General features: G+C 37.1%; 1 protein-coding gene across 4 annotated transcripts in view; it reads left to right on the plus strand.

Moving 5' to 3' along the window:
* The window catches only part of LOC113236803 (four and a half LIM domains protein 2), a 147,921-nt gene that overhangs the window by 93,303 nt on the left and 30,759 nt on the right, over positions 1-23,859 (plus strand). For 3 of the 4 annotated variants that reach the window (XM_026472993.1, XM_026472995.1, XM_026472997.1), the window contains 2 exons: positions 1,584-1,784; positions 4,457-4,631. In XM_026472993.1, coding sequence (XP_026328778.1) covers positions 1,584-1,784; positions 4,457-4,631 — 376 coding nt within the window. Of the gene's footprint in view, positions 1-203; positions 539-1,583; positions 1,785-4,456; positions 4,632-23,859 lie in introns of those variants that run through there. The other variant, XM_026472994.1, reaches the window with a different exon arrangement.

The following is a 23,859-nucleotide window of genomic DNA, read 5'->3' on the forward strand; positions in this document are numbered from 1 at the left end:
AAGCGATAAGCGAGCGGTTTGTAATATCCATATCTTGTGAGACGGCCTACATCGTAAGTGGCAGAGAGCAGTGTTTATGTATCCATCCGGGGTATTCTGACGCCGGACGTGTCGGACCAGCGCCGCGGATGGGGCGAGGAAACGCGTGATTCTCGGGTCGCTTCGCTCGGAAACGCCCGCGCACCTGCCCTCTCCGTCACTCTTCCAAATTTAAATCCCATACTCCCCCCACCGACGCGATCGTGCTCGCTAAACATTCTGGAATAATTCCTGCGATTCAGCCACCGGTGCTCGCATTCGAATTCGGGTCGCGACCGCGTCCGGTGATATTGAGAACTGATAATCCTAGTGAAAGAGAAAAGTGTCCATCCAGTACCATGGCTGACGTAGACGTACAAGTCCAGTACACAACCACCGAGCGCAAGACCAGGAAGGTCAAAAAGACCTCCAAGCGTAGGGAGTCCGGGCAGAATGCCGATGGTGACGTCACTGTCACGGAGGTCGAGCAGACCAACACCACCACAACCAACGACGATGGGTATGTGTAGCGGTGGCCAAACTCCCTTGACCCTCGTGCAGTGAGTGACGCCAGTGTGTCTGTGTCGCCAAGTGTCGATTACCGATCCCGAGTGACGTTCCCAATGTTTACCTATGCTAGATTTAAAATTTTGGCCACCCTCACATACCCACCCTAATTTAAGGTATGCTATATATATGTACATTGGAATTTGTAGAAAGTTCACAATTTTCTGAAAATATTCTAAAAATAGAATTCATTTTATAACAATTTCAATTGAAACTATTTTTTTTTTACTTACTCTATACTGCTAAATTCATTTGAAATTCAAGTAAGTTGTTTCAAATCCAAGAAAATCAGCTTGACGTTCGCTTCGAAATGTCAAATCCTATATTTTCGAAATATTCAGAACAATGTATACTTTAGATTTGAACTTAGGCCTCAATAGATAAGCGTTAGTATCAGATTAACTCGTTGTAATAGACCTTCTATCTAGAAAATATTTATTGGTAATTGTAACATGAAAAACATTAGAACAAATATAAATTTCGAAATAGATGCTTGTATCTTGAACAACGCAGTTTTTAAAAGTATGTGATATTTCACATAAAATACTATTTTACTGTAATATTTTTGATAACAAAGTCTGTATTTCGCACTCTACGCTAGCCAGTCAAAAACCACATTACATGCCTACGGTACTGCTTGATTCTTATAGTAAACATTGTCATCGACTATGTCATTCTCTTTCGGTACCTTTCTTCAGATTACTCATTCTTGTTTTTCTAGCAACTTTTCCATTAAAAACGATATTACAAAGTGACTAAGAATTGGCGCCCGAACATACGCTTTACAACAAAACCAAGGACATTAATTTTACGATTTTTGTATATATGCAATTTTTTTTTCATAAGTTCATATGTTTAAACTCACACAAAGAATCGTTTATCACCAATTTTACGAATATAAAGCATTTTGAGAATGACGTTGACTTCATTGAAAATCTGTATACAGCTGGCATCAAGACATCAGTATCTTCATTAACAGTAAATTCTCTTGTTTGCAGCTAATTTTCAGCGGCGAATACACCAAGGCGATGAACAAGGACTGGCACAGCGGCCACTTCTGCTGCTGGCAGTGCGACGAGTCGCTGACAGGTCAGCGCTACGTGCTTCGCGATGAACATCCTTACTGCATCAAGTGCTACGAGAGCGTCTTCGCCAATGGATGCGAAGAGTGCAATAAGATAATCGGCATTGACTCGAAGGTAATCATTTTCATTAGCTACTCTTTGTGGTAGAGAAAGAAGAGATTGGCTGCGTAAAATGCCTGAATTCACTTTTAAAGCCGTATTATTGAAGGCCTTATCGAAGTTAGCAGTTAAATTTGAATAGTACCTACTTTATAATAAAACATTTTGTGAACATACGTTGTCTTTTAATAAAGAAATTCCTAAGATCTGATGGCTCAATCCGCAGCCCAGGAGGCAGAGCGACAGCCACGTTGAGGCTACAGATGCTAGTTCGAGTCCCGTCAGAGGATTGTTTCTTTATGTTTCTTTGGTCTTTGTATCATATATAATGCGTTCCCTTCGTTTAAAAAGTACCTCAGGATCGTTTGGCTTGCTTACACCGGCAGTACAGTCGTTGCCCTCACTTATGTATCCACTATTTGTATAGCACCGACTGAACATATGAAGATCATATTGTTAGATTTAATGCTATTCTTACATCTTATCATAGTGGCTATAAAATAAGGAGCCCTGCTGATTAGTTGGTAACAATATAATTATCTTTATTGCCAGTACAGAGATACAGATACGGGTGTTAACAAACTTAGCCAGTTTACCATAAATTCAACAGAATTGACGGCTCGAAAATCAATGCAGAAATTATGATTTCACAGCTTGTTCAGTACTATAAAGTAGGGAATGAGAACAACTATATATACAGCGTTTATAAAGCCAAACATTTACGATTTGTAACCAAATAATGATACCATGAATTCATAAACATCGTAACGTCCGAATTCCTCCTTGTTTACTCGTTGGGCTTCATTGAGCTTTAACTTCACTTTGACTCCAATTTTCTCTCTTATATATACTACAGCTGCAAAAGTTTTGGAAACTAATATGGTCTCGTTGTAAGACCACGCATTAGAGCTTATCTTATTTACAAATTGATATATAAACATGCCTCTGTTATTTGCGACTTTGGCAAACAGCTTTTCTTTTGACAATTCGATAAATGCACTCGGGTATACCTGTCTCTTTAAATGTTATATACCTACAAAGAACGGTTTATTCTGGACGTTGTATATTGTCTGTAATGTAATTAATGTCTGATGATATAATAATGATTGTTACGATTTTAAAGTGTTGTTGAAGAGTCTTATCCTAGGCTAGCATCTTTCTTTAAATCTTGTATCAGTTTTCAGTTTCAAATTATTTACAGTTTTATGTATATCGTCAACCTAAATATGTTGTCGAGTGTCATCGAGAATAGCATTAGAATCTGAAGTATTCTTTAGCTTTGTTCCACCGATCAAATTTAGTTATGTCACTCCAGCCGGCCTAGATTCTCGTGGCGCACCTCTGCACACGGCCCCACCACGATCGCTGCCAAGCCAACATAACGTAGCCACGCCAAGCTATACATTTATATCTAACCAACGAATGACTTTTCCTGTCGACCAAACAGCTGCAAAGCTTCTAATGTTTACGCCTAACCACACTTTTGCTCCAAATACAATAGTCGTTGACTAATCCCACGTAACTCAACAATCCTCCCAGCGTCTCCAATGTCAACGCAAAAACCTTGTGACAAATTGCCTAAAGCTTAAATTTGTCTTAATTCAGATGAAATCGCAATTGTTATTATTATCGAAGAAAATATCATCATCAAATATCATAAATCTATGAAAAACGTTTTATTGTTGAAATTGTTCACTTAACAAATTAACAGTCTTTCTGATACAGATCGGGTGCTGGCTTAAGCGAACCTATTTTCGGGTCGGATACAATGTAATTTAGTGTTTTCTAGCAACCTTGACGAGCCGGCAGATCCGTCAGCCGATTTTTTTGAGATTTATGTTCTGCGTAATTTAAGCCTTAAGTATTTTGTAATCAGCCAAAATAAACATTCATATTTTATTGACATTACGACACCCGGTGTAAGAAGTGGAGGTATATTCCCGCCTAGTTTTCACTCGCCAGGAATAGCGCAGGAATGAGGGGAGCATTATTTTGAAACTGGACGTGGTCGCCGACTTGTACAATTTCTATTTTAGGCGGAGTGTTAATTTGTAATGGCCTGAAAAATTTACCTGCACACTATTTGCCAGGAAGTATTGGTATTCAGAATCCAGCTCGTAAGTTTTGGCCAGTGAACTTTGAGTGAAATCATGTAATAAATTATAATAACCAATCTCGAGTGTTTATCTGGAGTCGTAAAATCTGGTGAATCATAAGTTGAAATAGGTCAAGATGATGTAACACACGAATTGATGGACGCAATCACACAACCACAATCTTTTAGACAAATGGTGTTAGCTCAAATCTATAAAGATCGCTTCATAATGAATGTTCTACTCCAAATAAGTATTGGCATGATTGCATCTCATTGAACATTTGATTCGATCAATGAAGGTAAAGTAATAATTACTACCTACGCGCCTACGTTTAACGACTACCATCTTCGGTGAATCGTTTTTATTCGTATTGGGACTCGTATTTCGGTCGTATTGTAAAGATCTTGGCTTACCTACACGTCGTTAGTAAAGGTATAAAATACACCTACGCTATGTAGGAAAACTACTAGAACAGCGTGCAATGCACATCGTCGTTTAAAAGTCTGTGATCAGCCAATGCCGAACAACATCATCTGATTCCATCCACTTTTACTTTTTACTTCCATCACTCAACACCTAATGTTCTTTCAGGATTTGTCGTACAAAGACAAGCACTGGCACGAGGCGTGTTTCCTGTGTGCGAAGTGTCGCGTCTCCCTAGTGGATAAGCAGTTCGGCTCCAAGCTCGACAAGATCTACTGTGGCAACTGCTATGATGCCCAGTTCGCCAGCCGCTGTGATGGCTGCGGTGACGTCTTCCGTGCTGGTAAGTCTATCCTGAGTGTTGGATACAAACATGTTGAGTAATGCCGTGCGTTATGCTCATGTAATGTCGGGCTTCGGATTCGAAGATTTCAGGTTTAAGTCCTGGCACGATAGAAAATATTTAAGATCATTATTTTCCGTCTGATTGCAGTTTTTGTTACGATTTTATTTACTGCATTAGTACTTCAGTTACGCCAGTCTGGTGGCGTGAGTTATCAACATATTGGCGTGACTTGACGAGAACTTGATTGACATATTTTCGAAGGGAATTACGGTTCAGATTCTATTAATAGGCACATGCAACTTGCATCAACCTGTAATTTTATAGCACAATCAATCGCATATTATGACATACCTTTTTTCTTAAACTATCTTGTGAAATATCCAGAATAATGTTATAAACGCGAAAGTAACTCTATTACGTTGTCACTCCTCAGCCGCTGAACATTTGACAATTTGAGGGTCGTATTCTAGAACTCTCGTATTCTTGAGCATTGATCAAGTCAGGACTTGAATATTGCAGTGAGCATTGAAAATCATACTCAAGTCCTTGCCATTAGGGTCGTATTTCCAGTGTTTGAAATCATACTCAAGTCTGCTCAAATCCTGACTTAAGCATTAAGTAGAGTTCTGGAATACGACCTTAGGTCTTTGATGAATTTTGGTATAGATAGAGGGGACCTACGACAAGTAGGTACATAGGCTACTTTTTGTCAGAAAAATAAATATTAAAAGAGGTGAAGTAGGGGATGATAGTTATATTTCTCAAGTTGTACAGACCACTGTACTTCGGTACAGGCCACTCGAAATACTTATTCCACGCAGACAAATCCGCGTGCACCAACTAGAAAAAAACTATCATATCGCACTGCTATCACAATAGTGTATTTAACAAAGATGCACATCGTGAGATCCGTTGGTTCGTACCGTGGCTTAGTTGGTGTATCGCCTGTCACGGTTTGCTAGGAGACGTTGGTTCGAATCTAGTCAGATCGAAGCGAATTTTTTCGAAGTGTCGATCTTTATTTAATAATTATAACAAACTAATGAAGTAATTTCACAAGAAAACAATTGAATATCATCGTAGTGAAACAACATTCAATAAAACTTAATTACAAAAGCAGGAAATGTTCGTGACGTCATTCAAAATCTATCAGAACGGAAATATATCGATTTATTTACACGTTTAAGTCATTCTTTCACCATACAAGGCATAATGATGAATTGCATCTATTATAGACCCTATTCAAGAATATTACACATATCTCCTCACACTTAGAAGTATTTCTTAAACATAGATAATAAACAACAATATTAATAGCAATTTCAAGTTAAACAACTCTTAAAATTATAATCAGGTACTTTTAACAAGACTTTACTGAAGTTTTATTTTGCTCAGTATAATTGTAACCTTTTTAAGAAAAACCGACCTCAAACATTCGTGGAATTACGTCTATTTCCCAAGCTTTATTGAAATCGGTTATCGGTAACTGTGTGAAACCAGATTCATCCCCTAATCTGTCACCCTTAGAGGTACTTAGGAAACTTTCTTCAAATTTAAATGAGACCAAAACTGAGCTAAGCTGGTACTACTTATTAGACATAGTTAGTTCCGCGAGTTGGCACTAGATGGCGTTGTACTGTTTCGCACACTTTCTGAATCGCGGTGTTAAGATTTTTCTCCGCAGTATGACTACCTACTAACCCCGAATCGAACGTTAGTTCTAACTCCAATAAACCCATTCGTGTGCTGCTAAAAAATATTCCTAGACCTTTTTCTGTAAAAATAAACTTAATTCGCTTTTGACCTCGGGTTGGTTGTACTCTAAATTTCACATAGCAGTAACTAATAGACACAACACATGAACGTTACGTTAACCATTCATGTTTCTTTCAATATAGCGATCTTGTAACTCAATACTGGCCATATAAAGGCATCAAGAAGCTGTGTGAGTAAAAACCATTGCCATTGCCACGACCTCGTTATCTCTGCCTTTGCAGAGAGTATGGTAATAAGAATTTTTAGGAGAAGAAATCTTTTTTTGTAAATATTTAATGTTTATCTTGTTATTTTATTCTTTTCATTGCATTGATATTATTATAGCATTAGGACATTTTTCCAGAACAACGGTTTCACACTGGTAATGTAGCTCCAGTCTTTTTGTTTTATGATACCGTGTGACGGGACGAACAATTCAAGTAAGCGACACACCTGTCTGTAACAGTTGCTGGTTACGCACTAAATCCTCTTTGGTATATGCAGTAGAGGCCTGCTCTTTGGTCGGCCGCTTAGAAAAAATAATACGTCATCATTCATTCTAATTATTCCTCTTGTCAAGTTTATCCGCAATTTTTCTGCAATAAATAAACCGCTTCGCGTTCATCTACGCCGACTAGCATCCAGGTGAGTGGATCTCTGCCGCCCTTTAAATTCCCTTTGGATCCAACTCCCGCGCTAGCCGTTCGCATTTTTCGCATAGTACCTTTGGCTATTTACACGCCCTACCAGTTGCAATGCCACTCGGAACTTAAAATCGCTGTGGGATACTTAACGTGTCTTTTAATACCAGTTTAATTAAATTATCGGTGGAATTTGCCAGTTGTTACTCATGATTGGAGGACATTATGTTTAATGTCCTCCAATCAAATAAGTTTTATTTCCTAAGCAAACAGATGACAAAATTGATGCCCAATAAATTTTAAACGTAGTCTTGTTAAACAAAACCCACGCGCCACCTCAAACCGAAGATGACACAAACAAAAAAACAACGCGGAAACGACCATCTATGATTCATATTATAATATTAACTATTGTTATTTTTAGTTTCAATATCAAAATAAGTGGATGTACTTAACGAGAAATGTGAAAAAGATCTTTTATTTTGCACATGAAATCAAATACTGTCGTAACTCAAAAATGGTGGTATTGAGAAAACACGATTTGAAAGTTTTTTATATTTATTATTTTATAGTAATTTATATTCACGTTTACAAGTGGATTACTGATTTATTATGTATAAACAAAACTAATTCCATTATTTTCAATAAGATTAATTCAATATGTTCTTTATAATTTTCAGATCGTTTGCGATTTATTGATTTATTAAGTATTTACTTAATAAGTAGCAGTAGGGCTCCTTGTGAAAAAGTTCGTTCAGGAAAGTACTGCCACATTATCTATTTCTGCCGACAAGCAGTAGCGTGAGCATTACTGCGTTCCGGTTTCGAAGGGCAAGGGAGCAAGTGTAATTGCAGGTCCATGGAACTTATGTCTTAGGGTGTGAAGTGCAGTGACAGTGTCCCTCATATCTTTGTGATTTAGATTCTGAGTGGTATTGCTACTGTTATGGATAGGCGTGAAAGGGTTGTAACCCTAACTAGCCGTGAACAGGTTCACGGCAATGAAATGGGAAACTTCCGGTCCACAAAATTTATTAAAGAAGTAAAGTTTAAAGAAAGGGCTGTAACAATAAAAGGTAAATGTAAAAAAACAGGTACAACAGTATAAAACACTCCCTACACTTTATTATTAAGGCACTTACCCCTAAATGGGCCGAGAAACTGAATTACAGAAATAGATACATGAAGGGTGTAGACTTATAAATTATTACACATGATTAGCTTATTAACAGCTCTGACTGTTGTGGCGGTCGAGCTGGGAGTGACCGTGGTACGAAAACAAAATGAGAAAGTGAAGGAAGATGGAACAATTCGAATTTAAAATTTAAATGCAAGTAAAATAAAAAAAATGATAAGATACAAGAGGATAGAGGCGATACAAAAAGGTGAGATGACGGTGTAAGGAGGTCACACCGTCACAGGCGTGTCGCTTACCATCAGACGCACGACTTGTTCGACCCGTCACTTTGTCCTTATAAAAAAAACTACCCTCTTCATATAATTACAGCGTTTAAACATACAACATACGGTATTACATCTGATATACATGACAATTACGATGTACGTAACATTTGCAATAATGGTAATGAAATAAATTACATAAACTTAAACTGACCCACGGCACCCATTACGCCATCACGTGCCGGTAATCCAGAGGTTAAAGAATCGCCATGTACCCTATGGACGGGGAAGCTAACCAGTCCCGAATAAGTCTCTGGAAAGAGAGATACCCCACGGCATCACTCATCCCGCTATCGGAACACCTCCCTCCTGGGCATGATCTACCTTAACAAACTTGGAAGTCCCTAAATAGACTGTGAACCCCAGTCGGCCGGAGCAAGGAGTGCATGCACGGGTGGGGTTACATATCTTAGAGCGCATGTTTGTGGTATCTCTCCCCGGACTATGGCACATGTTTTGTCCTGCCTTGCGTGACCCTACACCTGCACACGCTAGGACCTGTACAACGCCACTGATAATGATGTCTCAGTCACTAAGTACTCATCACAAATATAAACGTCATAGTAGACACGCCAAGAACAAGAAGATTGATTAGTTAATTAATTAACAATTCTAATATTTTTTCTACAAAGTTGTTTCTCGTGTACATGGGACATGTCTAGATATTGAATTTTACTATCAATGATATTGTATTCGTTGAAAATTGATTGATTGATTGATTGAAAGATCTAATTACCAATACGATTTTATTTATAGGTTAAAGGCTCTTTGTGATTCTTGGCATCGGGACACTAAAAAGTGCCACTGCTTTCTATCAAATTACGAGTATTTGATAAGTCTTTTAGATGTTTCTTTATATTTAAAACAAATTAGATGTGACGAACGGACGGGAGTGATGGACAAGCAAATCATTACTTATGCAATAACTTCCATTTTTTGAATTTTAATACGTTACACTAAAAACTGGATTTTAATTTGTAACTTTTAAACCAATCAACTTGAACACGTGACATGACATACATAGCTGTTCAGCCCTCCTTGTCATAACGAACGCATTTGCAATTTGGTAACTTTCGAAATATTGTCCCATATTATCAACCCATTTATATTTCCCACTACTGGGCATTGGTCACCTCTCGATTGGGACCTCACAGGTTTCCCAATTGTCCTGAACTTTCTTCGACGTGCAGGCTTCATTGCGTTGTTTTACTTCATTGAAAAGAACATGATAAATTTCAAATAGTAGATAGGTACGGTAGGTCAAAACCATTTGGCTACCACGACGTTGTCTCATCTTTTAGCCTATACATCAGTCCACTGACATTTGTCCATAGCACAGTGCCGTAACCTTAGAATAATAACGCATAGAATGATAGTTTCATATCAAACGAACTGTCACAAGTGAGGCAAAAATCAAATTCATGTAGTTTTAGTAGTAGGTTAATTTTCGGTTTAAGTGAATATTTATATAAAAATACAAGTTGAAACGCGTTACTTCCTCGTGGAATGTGATGTTAGTATCTATTTTATGTTTGTCTGACGTATTTTTACACTCATTTACCGCACATTTCGTCGTTTTTGTGTGCAAGTTGACTTTGAGCACTGAAGGCCCGCCCGCTCGTGTAGGCCCTTTGGGAGCGCTTCAATTTGCCTCACTTAGCGTGTGCGGGCTAGGTTTCTATGCGTTATTATTCTAAGGCCGTAACTATGTTTTAATTATAGTGCCCCTCCCTATCAACCTCTTGGTTATACGGGAACTGCAAGCAAACCTACACAGGGAGTTAATTCAGTCCACAGATCAGTCCGTTTACAGACTTAATTCTGGGGCTCAAAAGGCAAGTGCTTGAGAGAGAAGAAATTTAAAATAAATAGAATATTTTAAATTTCTTATCAAGGGTGTTAATTTGAATGCGTTACTTTAAGAATAGATGAAAGCCAGTGTGTGAATATGAAGGAAATGTGTTGTGAAATCAACCTGCAAAATTTGTACATACAATCCATTTTTTGCGTTTCAATAACTTTGTGCTTTAAGATACGAGTTTGAGAAAGTAAGGCGACGATAATGAATGTGTAAGGATTTTAGAAACGTTTATACGATTTTAACACTGTATAACTCACTTATTCGTAGCACTCTCGAGTATGCAACTCCTGTCTGGAATCCGAACTATCAAGTTCATGCAGAAAGAATAGAAAGTATACAACGGGCATTTACTCGTTTTCTGGCGTATAAGGATAGGCAATGCCCATATAGAGCTGACTACCGCAGGCGCTTGCTTTATTTTAAACTGGAGAGGTTGGAAACTAGGAGGAAAATTTTTGACCTGAGTTTGCTGTACAAATTATTACATGGACAGCTCGATATGCCCTGCACGACGTCTCAGATTGGTTTGGCGGTACCTAGAAGACTTCCTCGTTATCCAGCACAAAAAATATTTTCGGTTCCGGTGTCTCGTACTAATGTTGGCCATTTTTCTCCGCTCAATCGTTGCATGCGAACTTTTAATGACATTAACTCAGATGAGATTGACATCTTTCACGACTCGTATAAAATGTTCAGGAGGAATGTAAGGGAACATTTAGTGTAAATATTAATTCGTTTATAATTGCATAATAATTTTTAAGTTCATATATTTTACTTTTTTTCCATTTTTATATAATTTTTAGTTTTCTTTGAATTGCTGATGTTACCTTTCCAGAGTGTTGTATACTCCTATAAGGACGTAACATACTGTACTTAACCATTTAGATAAGATTGTGTAATATTGTCTATGTATACGTCGATGGTGTATCAAATAAATAAATAAATAAATAAATAGATAAGTTTTTAAAAATAATGATTTAGTTTCGCTAAAATGTCGATTGTGTTACTTATGATAACATAACACACCTCACAGATAACTTAAAACTTTCTGTGTACAATCAACGGTGCAAAATGAATTGTATAGAAATGTAATGATGTGCTTGTTAAGATACAAGTAGAATTCGTTTCGGCAATAATACATACCGCATTATTATTACAGTAGTGTTGTAACTCAAAATATGTAAACTTCAAAATTACATCACTATTGAATTTAAAATTTAACTCTCTAATTACAATATTTTAAGAAACAAATTAAAAGATATCTATTCTGGCCAAAACAGGTCTTACTCAAAAATATGAAATTAATTTTTCCGTTATATATATATCTCTGTAATAAACTTTAACCTATATATACATTTTAATTAATGATCTTTCACTGGAAGTGAGTAATTCGTTTTTCATCGATTCAGAAAAAATACAGTTTTTGAGTTAATACACTATTGTGTTAACAGTGCGAAATTAAGGTGGATAAAATATAGAAACACTTAATCAAACGCTTTGACAATTTAATAACACCTACCTCTAAGATACGGTACATGCACCGTTACGAGCAAAATTACAAATGCCACAGGAATGCCACGGTTTTTTTTCTGTACAGTTAGTCGCACTAATTCCGAATTAATTTGCCAAAAGTTCGACGGGGTCACATCGCTTCTTGTAACTTATGAACTAGTTTAGCAATTGTGCTATTGAGGTCATAGGAAAATATGTAATGGCGGCCTTTATTGCCTTTCAGTCAAAATTGTCCTTATTATAACAATCCAACGTTTACATTACATCCGAAATAATCTCAGTACACAGTACTAAAAACACCGACCTTAAAAGTGAGTGGAATTACATCTGTTTGCCAAGTTTTATTGAAATCGGTTACCGGAAAGTGTGCGAAAGCTGATTCATCCCCTAGTTTGCCACCCTTAGAGGTGGAATATTTTCTTCAAATTTAAATGGGACTAACACTGAGATACCCTCGTTCCACCAAAAACAAAAATCATCAAAATGCGTTCACAAATGCCGCTGGAGTAATCTACGCAATTATACAAAAAAAAATACAGTCTAATTGAAAACTTTTTTGAGTCGGTTTAAAAAACTATATTGGAAATAAACACAACATATAAAAACGTCTCTACATCCACGTTATGACTTATGTGCAACGGTCGGAATAGGACGTCACGCGGGTTTTGCATAATAATGATAGAAAATAACACTTGGTCCACATCATTTATTGTAAAAGGTATAACAGTAGGGAAAAAGTGAAGGAAAAGAAAGAAGAAAGGAACAGGCTGTAACAAATATAAAAACAGGTATAATAATATAAAAACCCTCCTTACAGATTAGACTAACTTAAGTGAACTTACCCAAAAAGGGCCCGAATATAATATATTGCTGCTTTTTAGTTTAGGCTTACATGATTGAAGGTCTTTTCTCCTCGAGAATTTTGATGGGAGTGGCGACGGAACGAAGCAAAGTAAGAATGACAAAGAAAAAGAATTAGAGAACGATTCAAAATTTCAAAAATAAGTGGCCAGGAACTAGAGAAAAGGCTATAGAAGGTGGTATGACGATGAAGGAGGTTACGGCTAAAAAGTAGTTGAAAAACCAAATACGAAGATACGACAACAAACTTAGTTGGTATAGCGTCTGGCACAGTATGCTAGAAGACGTCGGTTCGAATCCAGCTGAATCGAAGGATTTCTTTCTGAGTGTTCGGTATTTGTATTAATAATTATTTATTCGAATTCCAAGTTCCCGGAAATAAATTTACTGCATCGTAGGATAAAACTATTCACCTAGAAACTTACTTACTTTACTTACTTACTTACTTACTTTGGTAAAAGTTTAGTTATCTTTACATGCTGCTACTAGAATTACTTTAAAATCAAACTTCAACTTCAGGTGAGTAGTTTTATCTTACGGTGCAGTAAAACTATTCGTATAGATACATTTTTCTACTCGTTTGGAAACACTTTATTCCAACTAGTCATAGTTCCGACCAGGCTATTTACTAAGTCAGCCACGTTTACAGTCAAAATTTAAACAAATTTCAAAATATTTTCCGACGACTGCATGTCGCTCGAGAGGCCAATCCTCACCGACGCGACGATTCTTTCATCGACCATGAGTCATATTCATATTTTGACACTGATATCAAGTTGATGTTCTTAAATAGGGCATAGAATACGGCCGCGGCAAGGTCGCTCGCGACAAAAGGTATCCGGCACAATTATTGATGGCTACAGGTTTATAAAACTGCACACTATGCCGCTGTTAGTTGACGGGCTTTTTTTTTCACTCATACTGGGTATCTCAATCTGGGGTCCTGTCTACCATCTTTCAGTTCCTCCACTCGCTTCAGTCTCTTTAAACACGCTCGTTGTTTCTTGTTGTTACGTTCGGCCTGGGTATTTTAAGGACATCCTCAATCTGGTTGAGATTTATGCGTCAAGGTCGACCTTTATCACGTTTCCATTCACTTGGCTTGGTAAATTTGGGTGGTTATACTTGTAACATTTATACCGTCCATGCGACCAAACCGATGAATCATTCCATCCATTTTCTATTTCAGTCACTACATCATTTGTCGCATAAAGCTAAGAAACAATTTTAATATTAGAATGCTCCACAAATCTGTGTGGTCTTTGTTACACAAACTACTCACGTACAAGTCCTATTTATACCGGTAAATGACGACCTAAATTGGACGATTCTATTTTCAGTGGTTGCCAGGCTTACGAAAATTTCCCGAATTTCTGTTCTATGCGCGACGCAAAACGTTTCGCAAAAGATTTCAATGTTTTTGCTACGAATTTTCTATAATAATACTAAGAAGTATTGGCTCATTATTATATAAGTAGCTCAGATGGTAAGAGCAGTGGCCGCGGTGTGGCAAAAGACGCTTGTTCGAGTCCAGTCAGATCGAAGGAATTTTTCTTTATATTTTTCGATCTTCGTATCGATAATGATGACAAACTGGTGGAGTTTTTTCACAAAAATAAAATATAATTTCACAAAAGGCCGTGGTAACCTAATGGTTTTTCCTACCGCCTCTCGAACAAAGGCCGTGGGTTCGAATCCGGTCTCGCACCTCTGAATTTCTCGGCGTTTATGTGCGAAATTTAATTTGAAATTTACCATGAGTTTTTCGATGAAGAAAAACATCGTAATGAAACTTACACGTCGAAGAAGTTTCACAGCCCACATCCCCAACCTGCATTAATTAGGCTAGCGTGGCAGACTATGGCCTAAATCTTCTCCCGAGAGGAGATCTGTACCCAACAGTGGGACGTACGAACGCGTTGATGATAATTAACTAACATAAATATTATAACACATTAAATCAGTAGTATTTTGGTTTGAAATCAACCGATAACATGAGCCGTTTTACATCACCCCGGCGCTATACAAGAATTGTATATTTACCTCAGATGATGCGGCCATTTTTTATTTCTTGCAATTCACACGTAGGTATCCTTAATAATGCTAAGTGCCTACATCAAACATATGAAATTCAGGATTTCATAAAATACGACGTTCCTACAAATGTTATGACAATATGACAAGTTTGGTGCGAAATTGCAATGTTTTTTCAATATGGCGGTTGACAGTCTTCTTATTTGTATTGATCCACGGCACGACGAACAAATCAACCCCATTTACGTTTGTACCAGGGCCATTTAAAGATTGCTGGATCTTTTTTCGTATTATGAGTTTATGACGCATGCTATGGATATTATTGTCATAATCGTGTTTTTTAAACATGTCAAACATTTCAGAGATGACGTGAAAACATGTTTACTTTCAAGATTTTAAACACGCTCTAGTCGTATTGTGAATGGAGCCCTCACATACACATACATTTTTCATAATAAACGTTGGGCGTTTCATAAGTTATCACATTTTGTAATCTTTAGCCGAGAAATGTAAAAGCGTACTTGTGCGCTTACACGACATGAATTGATGAAAACTAAAATACCTACCGGCGCGCTATGATGGCCGTTTTGACAGTTTTCAATAGTGAGGTCAACTCTCAATTCATTATCGAAAAAAATATAATTAAATGCGACTCGCATCTATATATATCTATAAGTTTTTAGATTTATAACTAGTATTGCAAGGGGTAGCTGATTAAAGTTTTAATAAAACGAAAATAAAAAATGTTTACTTAATGCCTCGTCAATTCAAAACTGCTTTGTTTTGCATTGAGCTTTGACGCGAGTTTGCCGAAGGTAGAAGTTGTGCTGGACAGCGATCCTATAAGTGACGATCGCATTAGATTTCATTTATAAAAGTTTCGAATTTCGAAAAACAAATGCCGAGTTGTGTCGTAAAATTGTGCATCCATAAAGTTTACTGCACGTCACTATTGACAACAATGCACAGCAATTAGCTCCTTCAAAGTAGTTATGAATTAATACGAAACGTGATGAGCGGGTAAACGTCAAAACGGCTATCATACGAGTAGAGTGCCGGTACTATAAACACAAATTAACTTCAACATTTAGACATTTTACAAATTGCCATATGTTCAAATTTTGAAGGCGACGCGTGTAAAACAATGGAAACCCACATGAGATAAGTTGATGTCATTCTTGCCACGTGCTTAAGTCTGACTTAGGTTCAGGTGTTAATCTAAATTGCACGTAGGTTCGATTGGTTTGTTTTATAAACAATATAATTACATTATGCAATATGGAAATTTTTTCTATTGATTTACATTATATAGTATGTATACAAGAATAAATTTAGTTTAGGTTTAATATGTATGTACCGTTGGTTTTTATTTTACATGCTTTTGGAGTATGTAAGTACACGCTGATTTTTATAATGAAATTACGACCGGACGCTCCTTGTGAGAGTTCGTTAGGGTACTAGTGACAGGGCCTCTCAGATCTTCGCGATTTAGAGCCCTAACTCACCGGGACGCCAGTGAATACTTCAGCAGTGAATATTTGGCTACCTCTGGCAACCGACAGTCGCCAAACTTAGTAGCCATGCCACGTATGTCGAGTGCCTACGGCGACTGTCTGGCGACTGTAGTGAGGGAAGCGCGGTTTACACGCGTACATTTTGTTGGCTACGTCGCCAGCGCGCCAGAGTAGTCCACATAGGGGAGCGTCGGTAGTGGCCACGGTTCCAAATTGGCGACGTCGCCAATCGGTAGCCAAGTGAGGTAGCCGTCATACATTTTATTAGAAATTTTTGGCTGCGTAGCTGACGACGTCGCCATGGCGTCCCGGTGAGGCAGGGCAAGTTTTGAATGGCCACCAGGCGCACGACTTCTTCGTCCCGCCACTTGGTATCATAAAAATAACCTTACCATGACGATATAATGACGCATATCTCTAGCCATCGTAAAATACTACTCTTTTTTGGCAAATTGCACAACGCCCCTAGCGTTCACATGTGGAAGTAACATTATGTATAATAATCTCGTGGTTCAAAAAGTTCGTGGAATTGTACATCTTTTTGCCAAGTTTTATTAAAATCGAAAATGCGCAAAACCGGATTCATTCCCTAATTTGCCACCCTTAGAGGTGGAATATTTTCTTCAAATTTAAATGGGACTAATACTGAGGTCTTAGAATAATAACACATAGAAACCTAGTCCGCACACGCTAAGTGAGGCAAAATGAAGCGCGCCAAAAGGGCTTACACGACCGGGCGGGCCTTCAGTGCTCAAGGTCAGCTTGCACCGCGAACAGCTCCAGAATTTTAGCTAAAAATGACGAAATGTGCGGTAAATGAGTGTAAAAATACGTCAGTCAAACATAAAATAGATACTAACATCACATTCCACAAGGAAGTAACGCGTTTCAACTTGTATTTTTATATAAATATTCACTAAAACCGAAAATGAACCTAGTTACTACTAAAACTAGCCTGCATGAATTTGATTTTTGCCTCACTTGTGACAGTTCGTTTGATATAAAACTATCATTCTATGCGTTATTATTCTAAGACTGAGGTACCCTCTTTCCAACAAAAAAAAAAGAATCATCAAAATCGATTTACAATTGCCGGAGTTATCGCGTAACACATACAAAAGGAATACAGTCTAATTGAGAACGTCCTCCTTTTTTTGAAGTCGATTAAAATATATTTTACTGTACCCTTCTCTGCGTGACTGGTGAACAACATTATACTGATTAAGTTCTCCTTACGGTTAAAAGATTAAATATACTTAAATTTCCATACAAAAACAAACGTAGGTGTTTGTCATTTATTATCTTCACTAAGTGACACTTAAACAATATTTGTCTTCTTTATGTTTGTTGTATTAAGATTTATTTATTGACTGAATGAGTTAGGTAGAGTACAGGTTGCAGAAATACTACTTAATATACTTGGTTGTGTTGCGTACTAATCCGAGACTATACAAATCTAAAAAACTTGGACGCACTTCGGATGTCACTTGTGCACTAAGTCGATAAAAATCCGAGAAAGTACGAATAATAATAATAATAACGCACACACTCAACATTGCCCCGCACTAGGGAAACCCTGTGTCGCGGGTGCCATGGACACACACATAGACAACCACAAATTACACCCAAACTCACGAGAGAAATAAATGTAGGCCATACAAATATTTCTCCCGGCCTGGGAATCGACCCCGGGGTCCTCGGCGTGGCAGTCCGGTATGGTAACCGTTCCGCCACGGAGGCAGTTATAAATATCGTACACCTAGAGATAAAATGATCCCTGTGACATTTCGGACCGTCATTTCTCGGATTCGGAACTGGGGGTCTACTCTCGATATCCGTCCGAAACAATTACTGTCAAATAAGTAATATTCGAGAAAATTAAAAGACAAGTATCAAGTATGAAGCTTCATTCGCATCACGCGTCTTTTCATTTGGTCAAGTATTGCTTATTTGGCAGTAATTGTTTCGGACGGATGTCGGACGGAGATCGAGAGTAGACCCCCTGATACGAATCGGGTGCAGTGCGGATGGTTTGACTTACTTACAAGCAGAGGCCGTAGGTTCGAATCCGCGGTACTGAATTCGGACTTCTTAGATTTTTAATGAATTTAAAATTTACCATGAGGTTTTCGGCGAAGGAAGACATCGTGATGAAACTTTTTATTTGTTATAATTATTAATACAAAGATCGAAAACTCAGAAAAAATTCCTTCGGTCCGATCGGATTCGAACCGACGTCTTCTTGCATACCGTGCCAGACGCTATGCCAACTATGCCACGGAACGAACCAACGGACCTCACGAATTTTTCTATGTGCTTGCGTCGTGTCTTTGTACTTGGTCTTTCAACGACTTTTTAGTCGTAGCGCCATCTATGAGAAATCTATTACAGATTTATCACCCAGTTAGTACCTTTACAGCTACCAGTTATTTGTTATTAAGCTTATGTAATTTATTTTGTTACTATTATTGCAAATGCTATGTACACCGTAATTGTCACGTATATCAGATGTGATACCGTATGTTGTATGTTTAAACGCTGTAATTATATGAAGTGGTAGTTTTTTTGTAAAAGGACAAAGTGACGGGACGAACAAGTCGTGCGCTTGATGGTAAGCGACACGCCTGTCCATAACAGTAGCAATACCACTCAGAGAATCACAAAGATATTAGGGGTACTGCCACTGCACCTAACACCCTAAGACATAAGTCGACAAGTTCCATGGGCCTATAATATCACCAGCAACCTTACCCTTCCAAACTGGAACGCAGTAATGCTCTCATTATTCCTGGGCGGCAGAAATAGGTAAAGTGGGAGTACCTCACTGGACGACCTCTATCACAAGGAGCTCTACGAGTTCTACTACTAAAACAGGTTCTCAACCCTTGGAAACATGTAGTCGCTAACCCCCACTGGGCTAGCGTGGCGAACTATGACCTTAACTATGAAAGAAATAACGGAATAATGACATATAAATAGGTTAAAAGTGATGATGACTTTGGAACCAAAAATAAACTTAGTCATTACAATAAACAATGTTGATTATAATCAGATATTAAATTATCCCATTAAAATGATGTATGGTGTCATTCGAATAAATAATCATGAGGCATCGACTCACTTGACATTCAAAAGAAGCGCGTGGACATAAATATTAATAAAAAAAAAACGAATAATTATTTAAAAATTATTAATTAAATATTGTTTTGTTTAGTGATTTATCGACTTGTATTAGCCACTTATTCTATTTTTATTTCTTATACATTTTATCATTGTTTTCGTTATAAGAATAATAATCTAAATTACTACGCAACGTATTTCACTCTAGAATACTTCATAACAGGAACCTGCGCACTTACAGCCACGTGCAGATATTTGGTTAAGCGAACAAAAATGCCTCTTACTTCTTTAAAAAAAAGAAAACAATAACCATATTAAAGTCATATAACTATACTTAACAATAAAAAACAATACGGGCCACATTTCGTTCTTTAAACCGCACCTAATTTGCACACTATGGTTTCGTTTACTTATTCAACTCAAACAATAGCTACGCGATGTTTTAAATATCGTCTCGAAAGTTTCGTCACAATTTGCACCTCATTTTACTTTGAAATTAACAAATTTATGCAAAACCAGAAACCCTCTGGCATCACCAGTTGATTGTAAACACACTTTCGGCTTTCGAACTTGAACGTCGAACGAGGCCATTTTGATTTGGACTATTGAAATGGCAGAGATCCTTTTCGAATTTCAAATTTGTGTAAAAGTAACTAAAAGTGTCTTTGTTTTTTTAATAACATTTACTGATTAATAATGTCAGGCAGAAGTATTGGAAGAACTCAATGCGCAGAATACAACGACACTTTCCATACAGCCATAAGATAATTTGCCGCTATGCGATAAAATCGCAATTCATAATATTAACGACATACGTAGGAGGGCAGAATCAACTAACAGAACCAAAATGTCCTAGAATCAACTAACATTTCAACTGCACTTGTGTTGCATCTCAAGAACATCTTGAACATTAATTTATTTTACAGATTTTATCGTTTAGATACAAGTTAATCTCAACGTGTTATCTAAAAAGAAACATATTTTATATATTGACTTATTGATGTTTTTAATTTGTGTAATTAATACAGAAAGCGACACGCCTGTCTATAGCAGTTCCAGCGGTACTGAGAGCTATAAATCGCAAAGATCTGAAACATAAATTGACAAGTCTAATGTGCATGTAATTTCACCAGCACCCATACCCTTCAAAACTGGCTAAAGCTCACATTTTGTCCTTAACAGCAGAAATCGATGCGGTGGCAGTCCTTCCTGGACGAACTCTTTCACAAGGAGCTCTACTGCTACTACTGTATTTTACATTCAGTAGAATAAGACGAAACAAAAAGACAATTAAATTATTACAAAAACAAGCATGTCAAATAGGTCTATGGCTATAGAGTTCAGCCTAGTACGTAGCCCTCACAGACATTCTGCCATAACCTGTGATGGGTAGATAATAACAAATATTAATACACGCAACTGCGTAAAAACGACATAATTAAAAATGTACAATATTCAAGAACAACAAATTTGCATCTTGGAATTGTTTAGCATTTGCATTCGAATATGAACGATTACTTATACTTGAAATCGAAAAAAATTACACGTTCCAATAAAAAAAAATGTATTTGATGAGGAGGGTGAATTCTCCAAATTGCGAAATGTGTGGAATTCCCGAGGATAATATTAGGGGTTAAAGTATGAAATTGCCGTCTTATTGCAATAGGTTCTTTGAATTTTCATAGAATCTTCATGGTTTGAGGTTTTCGAATGAAACTTTTTTCAAATGGTTTCTGTGATTTTTTTTTTTTTAATTTGAAACATTTGAATATCGACTTTCAATTGTTTTTGTTATTCAATTTAGACAAGAAAGATGGATACTGCGAAAATTCGAGTGATTTTTGAATACGAGTTCCGACGCGGAACTAACGCGGCAGAAACAGCCCGCAATATCAATGCTGCGTTTGGAGAGGGGTCTACTAATGAACGCACCGTGCGATTTTGGTTTAAACGCTTTCGTGATGGAAATTTCGACTTAAAGAACGAGTCACGAGGAAGACCGCCCACACAGGTGAATAACGATGAATTAAGAGAGATAGTGGAAGCCGATCCTTGTCAAACTACCAGGAATTAGCGGCATGGTTTAACGTTACCTTACCCACAATATTGACTCACTTGCGTCAAATCAATGAAATAAAAAAATACGAAAAATGGGTGCCTCATGATTTGACTGATCTGCAGAAAGAAACGCGTGTTGAAACTTGTGTTGCCTTGTTGAACCGGTACAGAAATGAAGGAATATTGGATCGAATTGTAACATGTGATGAAAAGTGGATTCTTTATGATAACCGGAAAAGAAAAATGCAATGGCTGACCCCAGGTCAAATGCCACAACAGTGTCCTAAAGCAAAACTTACCAATAAAAAGGTAATGGTAACTGTTTGGTGGTCTCAGCATGGTGTTATTCACTATAGTTTTCTCCGATCTGGTCAAGCAATAACGGCAGATGTCTATTGTGCCGAACTCCGAACCATGTTGACAAAACTAGCAGTAAAACAGCCCCGACTCATGAATCGATCTTCACCATTATTGCTCCACGACAACGCGAGACCTCACACAGCACGAGAAACCATTTTGACCCTTCAGGAACTGCAGTTAGAAACCATTCGTCATCCTCCGTATTCACCAGACCTTGCTCCAACGGACTACCATTTTTTTCGTGATTTGGACAATTATCTACGTGACAAGAAGTTTTCTTCCCAGGAGGCAGTACAAAATGCTTTCACACAGTTTGTGCAGTCTAGATCGTCGGAGTTCTATCGCAAAGGCATTAATAACCTTCCCATTAGATGGCAGCATTGTATAGATAATAATGGCAACTATTTTGATTAAATAAATTTGTTAAAAATTTAAAAAATAAACAATTTAGATTTTCAGTACAAATCGGCAATTTCATACTTTAACCCCTATTATATCATTTGCTCATGGAGTGTGTTGGGGAAGCTATCAGGGTTGTTTGCACAGGTTGGTTTTGACACATTAATGTTGGGTGGTTGCAATTCGTTCTGTCTACATGTTTAGGTAAGTAACCAGTATTATGATATTTATCTGTTTATATACTATATTAAGTGTTTCCTTGTATGCTGATATGTTTAATAATGATCACAGTCCCTAAATGAATAAAGAGTTAAGACAAATACCTTTAGCCCGGCTTGACTCTAAGTATTATCCATTATATCCGATTTTTTTATTAATAATTATAACAAACTAGTAGAGTAATTTCACAAAAAGTAATTGAATACCATTATAGTAAAACATCGTGATTTAATATCACTTGCAAACTTAATATTACATTATTATTTTTTCATTCATTCTTAATTCTAGTTTCATATTATTACCCAAGTTGTGACACAGGAGTTTTTATTCTATTATAGCACGCCATGCCAGATGGGGAGCGGACTAAACCCACAAATGCATTTCGTGTTCCATTTTTTTTCTTTGTAGCTTCTGTTACGTAACTTGCAAAATAATGCATGTATAATAAAGTGAGCTGGAAACGTGAGCGAGATTAAGTTCACATGTTGTTACCACGTGTGGGCTTATCAACGACTCAGACGTGTTCTTTGGAACCGTTGTGAATTTAACCTTTGTTTTGGGATGTACCTATAAATTGTAATATTGATTGCAATCAGTATTACGACGTTTTACTACGACGATATTAATTTATTTTTTGTGAAATATTTACTCTAGTTTGTTATAATTATTAATACAAAAATCGAACACAAAGAAAAATTCCTGCAAATTTCATGCTACGGCAAAAATCCATGAAAACAAAAAACAAATATCTGTAACAAACGCATCGAAGAATTTGTGAGGTCTGCTAATTCGGTTCGGGCGGGACATAGTCGCAGTGTCTACTCCCGTTCTTTGTCCGATATCCGTCCGAAACAATTATAGTCAAATAAGTAATATTCGACCAAATTAAAAGATGTATGATGCTTCATACTTGAGTTGTTTTTTGATTTGGTCGAATATTACTTATTTGACAGTTATTGTTTTGGACGTATGTCGGCCGGAGAGCGGGAGGAGATTTTTTCTTTGTTCTATCATTGTATTGTTTGTTCTATAAATAGATAGATAGATAACCAGTTTATTTAGCACAAATATAAACAGAAACAAAACATTTACAATCACTTCACAGAGTATAACATAAAAGCACATAGAACATTCATTATTAATTTTATACACATTTATATAAAACACATACTGCGAGAAAAACAAATACTGTGAGAAAAACAAACAAATACAATAAGAACTGATAAAATTTTAATGTACCTATGACTACAGTTTGTGCTGAAACGGCCCTGACTCAGCATAAATACTGTAGACCGAGAGAAGTCAAATAGTGCTGGTTTTCTGCCAGTACCATATGGTGAGCGATCGCAGCCCAATAAGCCATGCCACCAAAGTGCATCACACACAAATATATATACCTAACTCTAAATACTATACATATATATATATCA

This window comes from Hyposmocoma kahamanoa, unplaced genomic scaffold, assembly GCF_003589595.1.
Source record: "Hyposmocoma kahamanoa isolate Upper Pololo Valley unplaced genomic scaffold, ASM358959v1 92, whole genome shotgun sequence".
NCBI lineage: Eukaryota > Metazoa > Arthropoda > Insecta > Lepidoptera > Cosmopterigidae > Hyposmocoma > Hyposmocoma kahamanoa.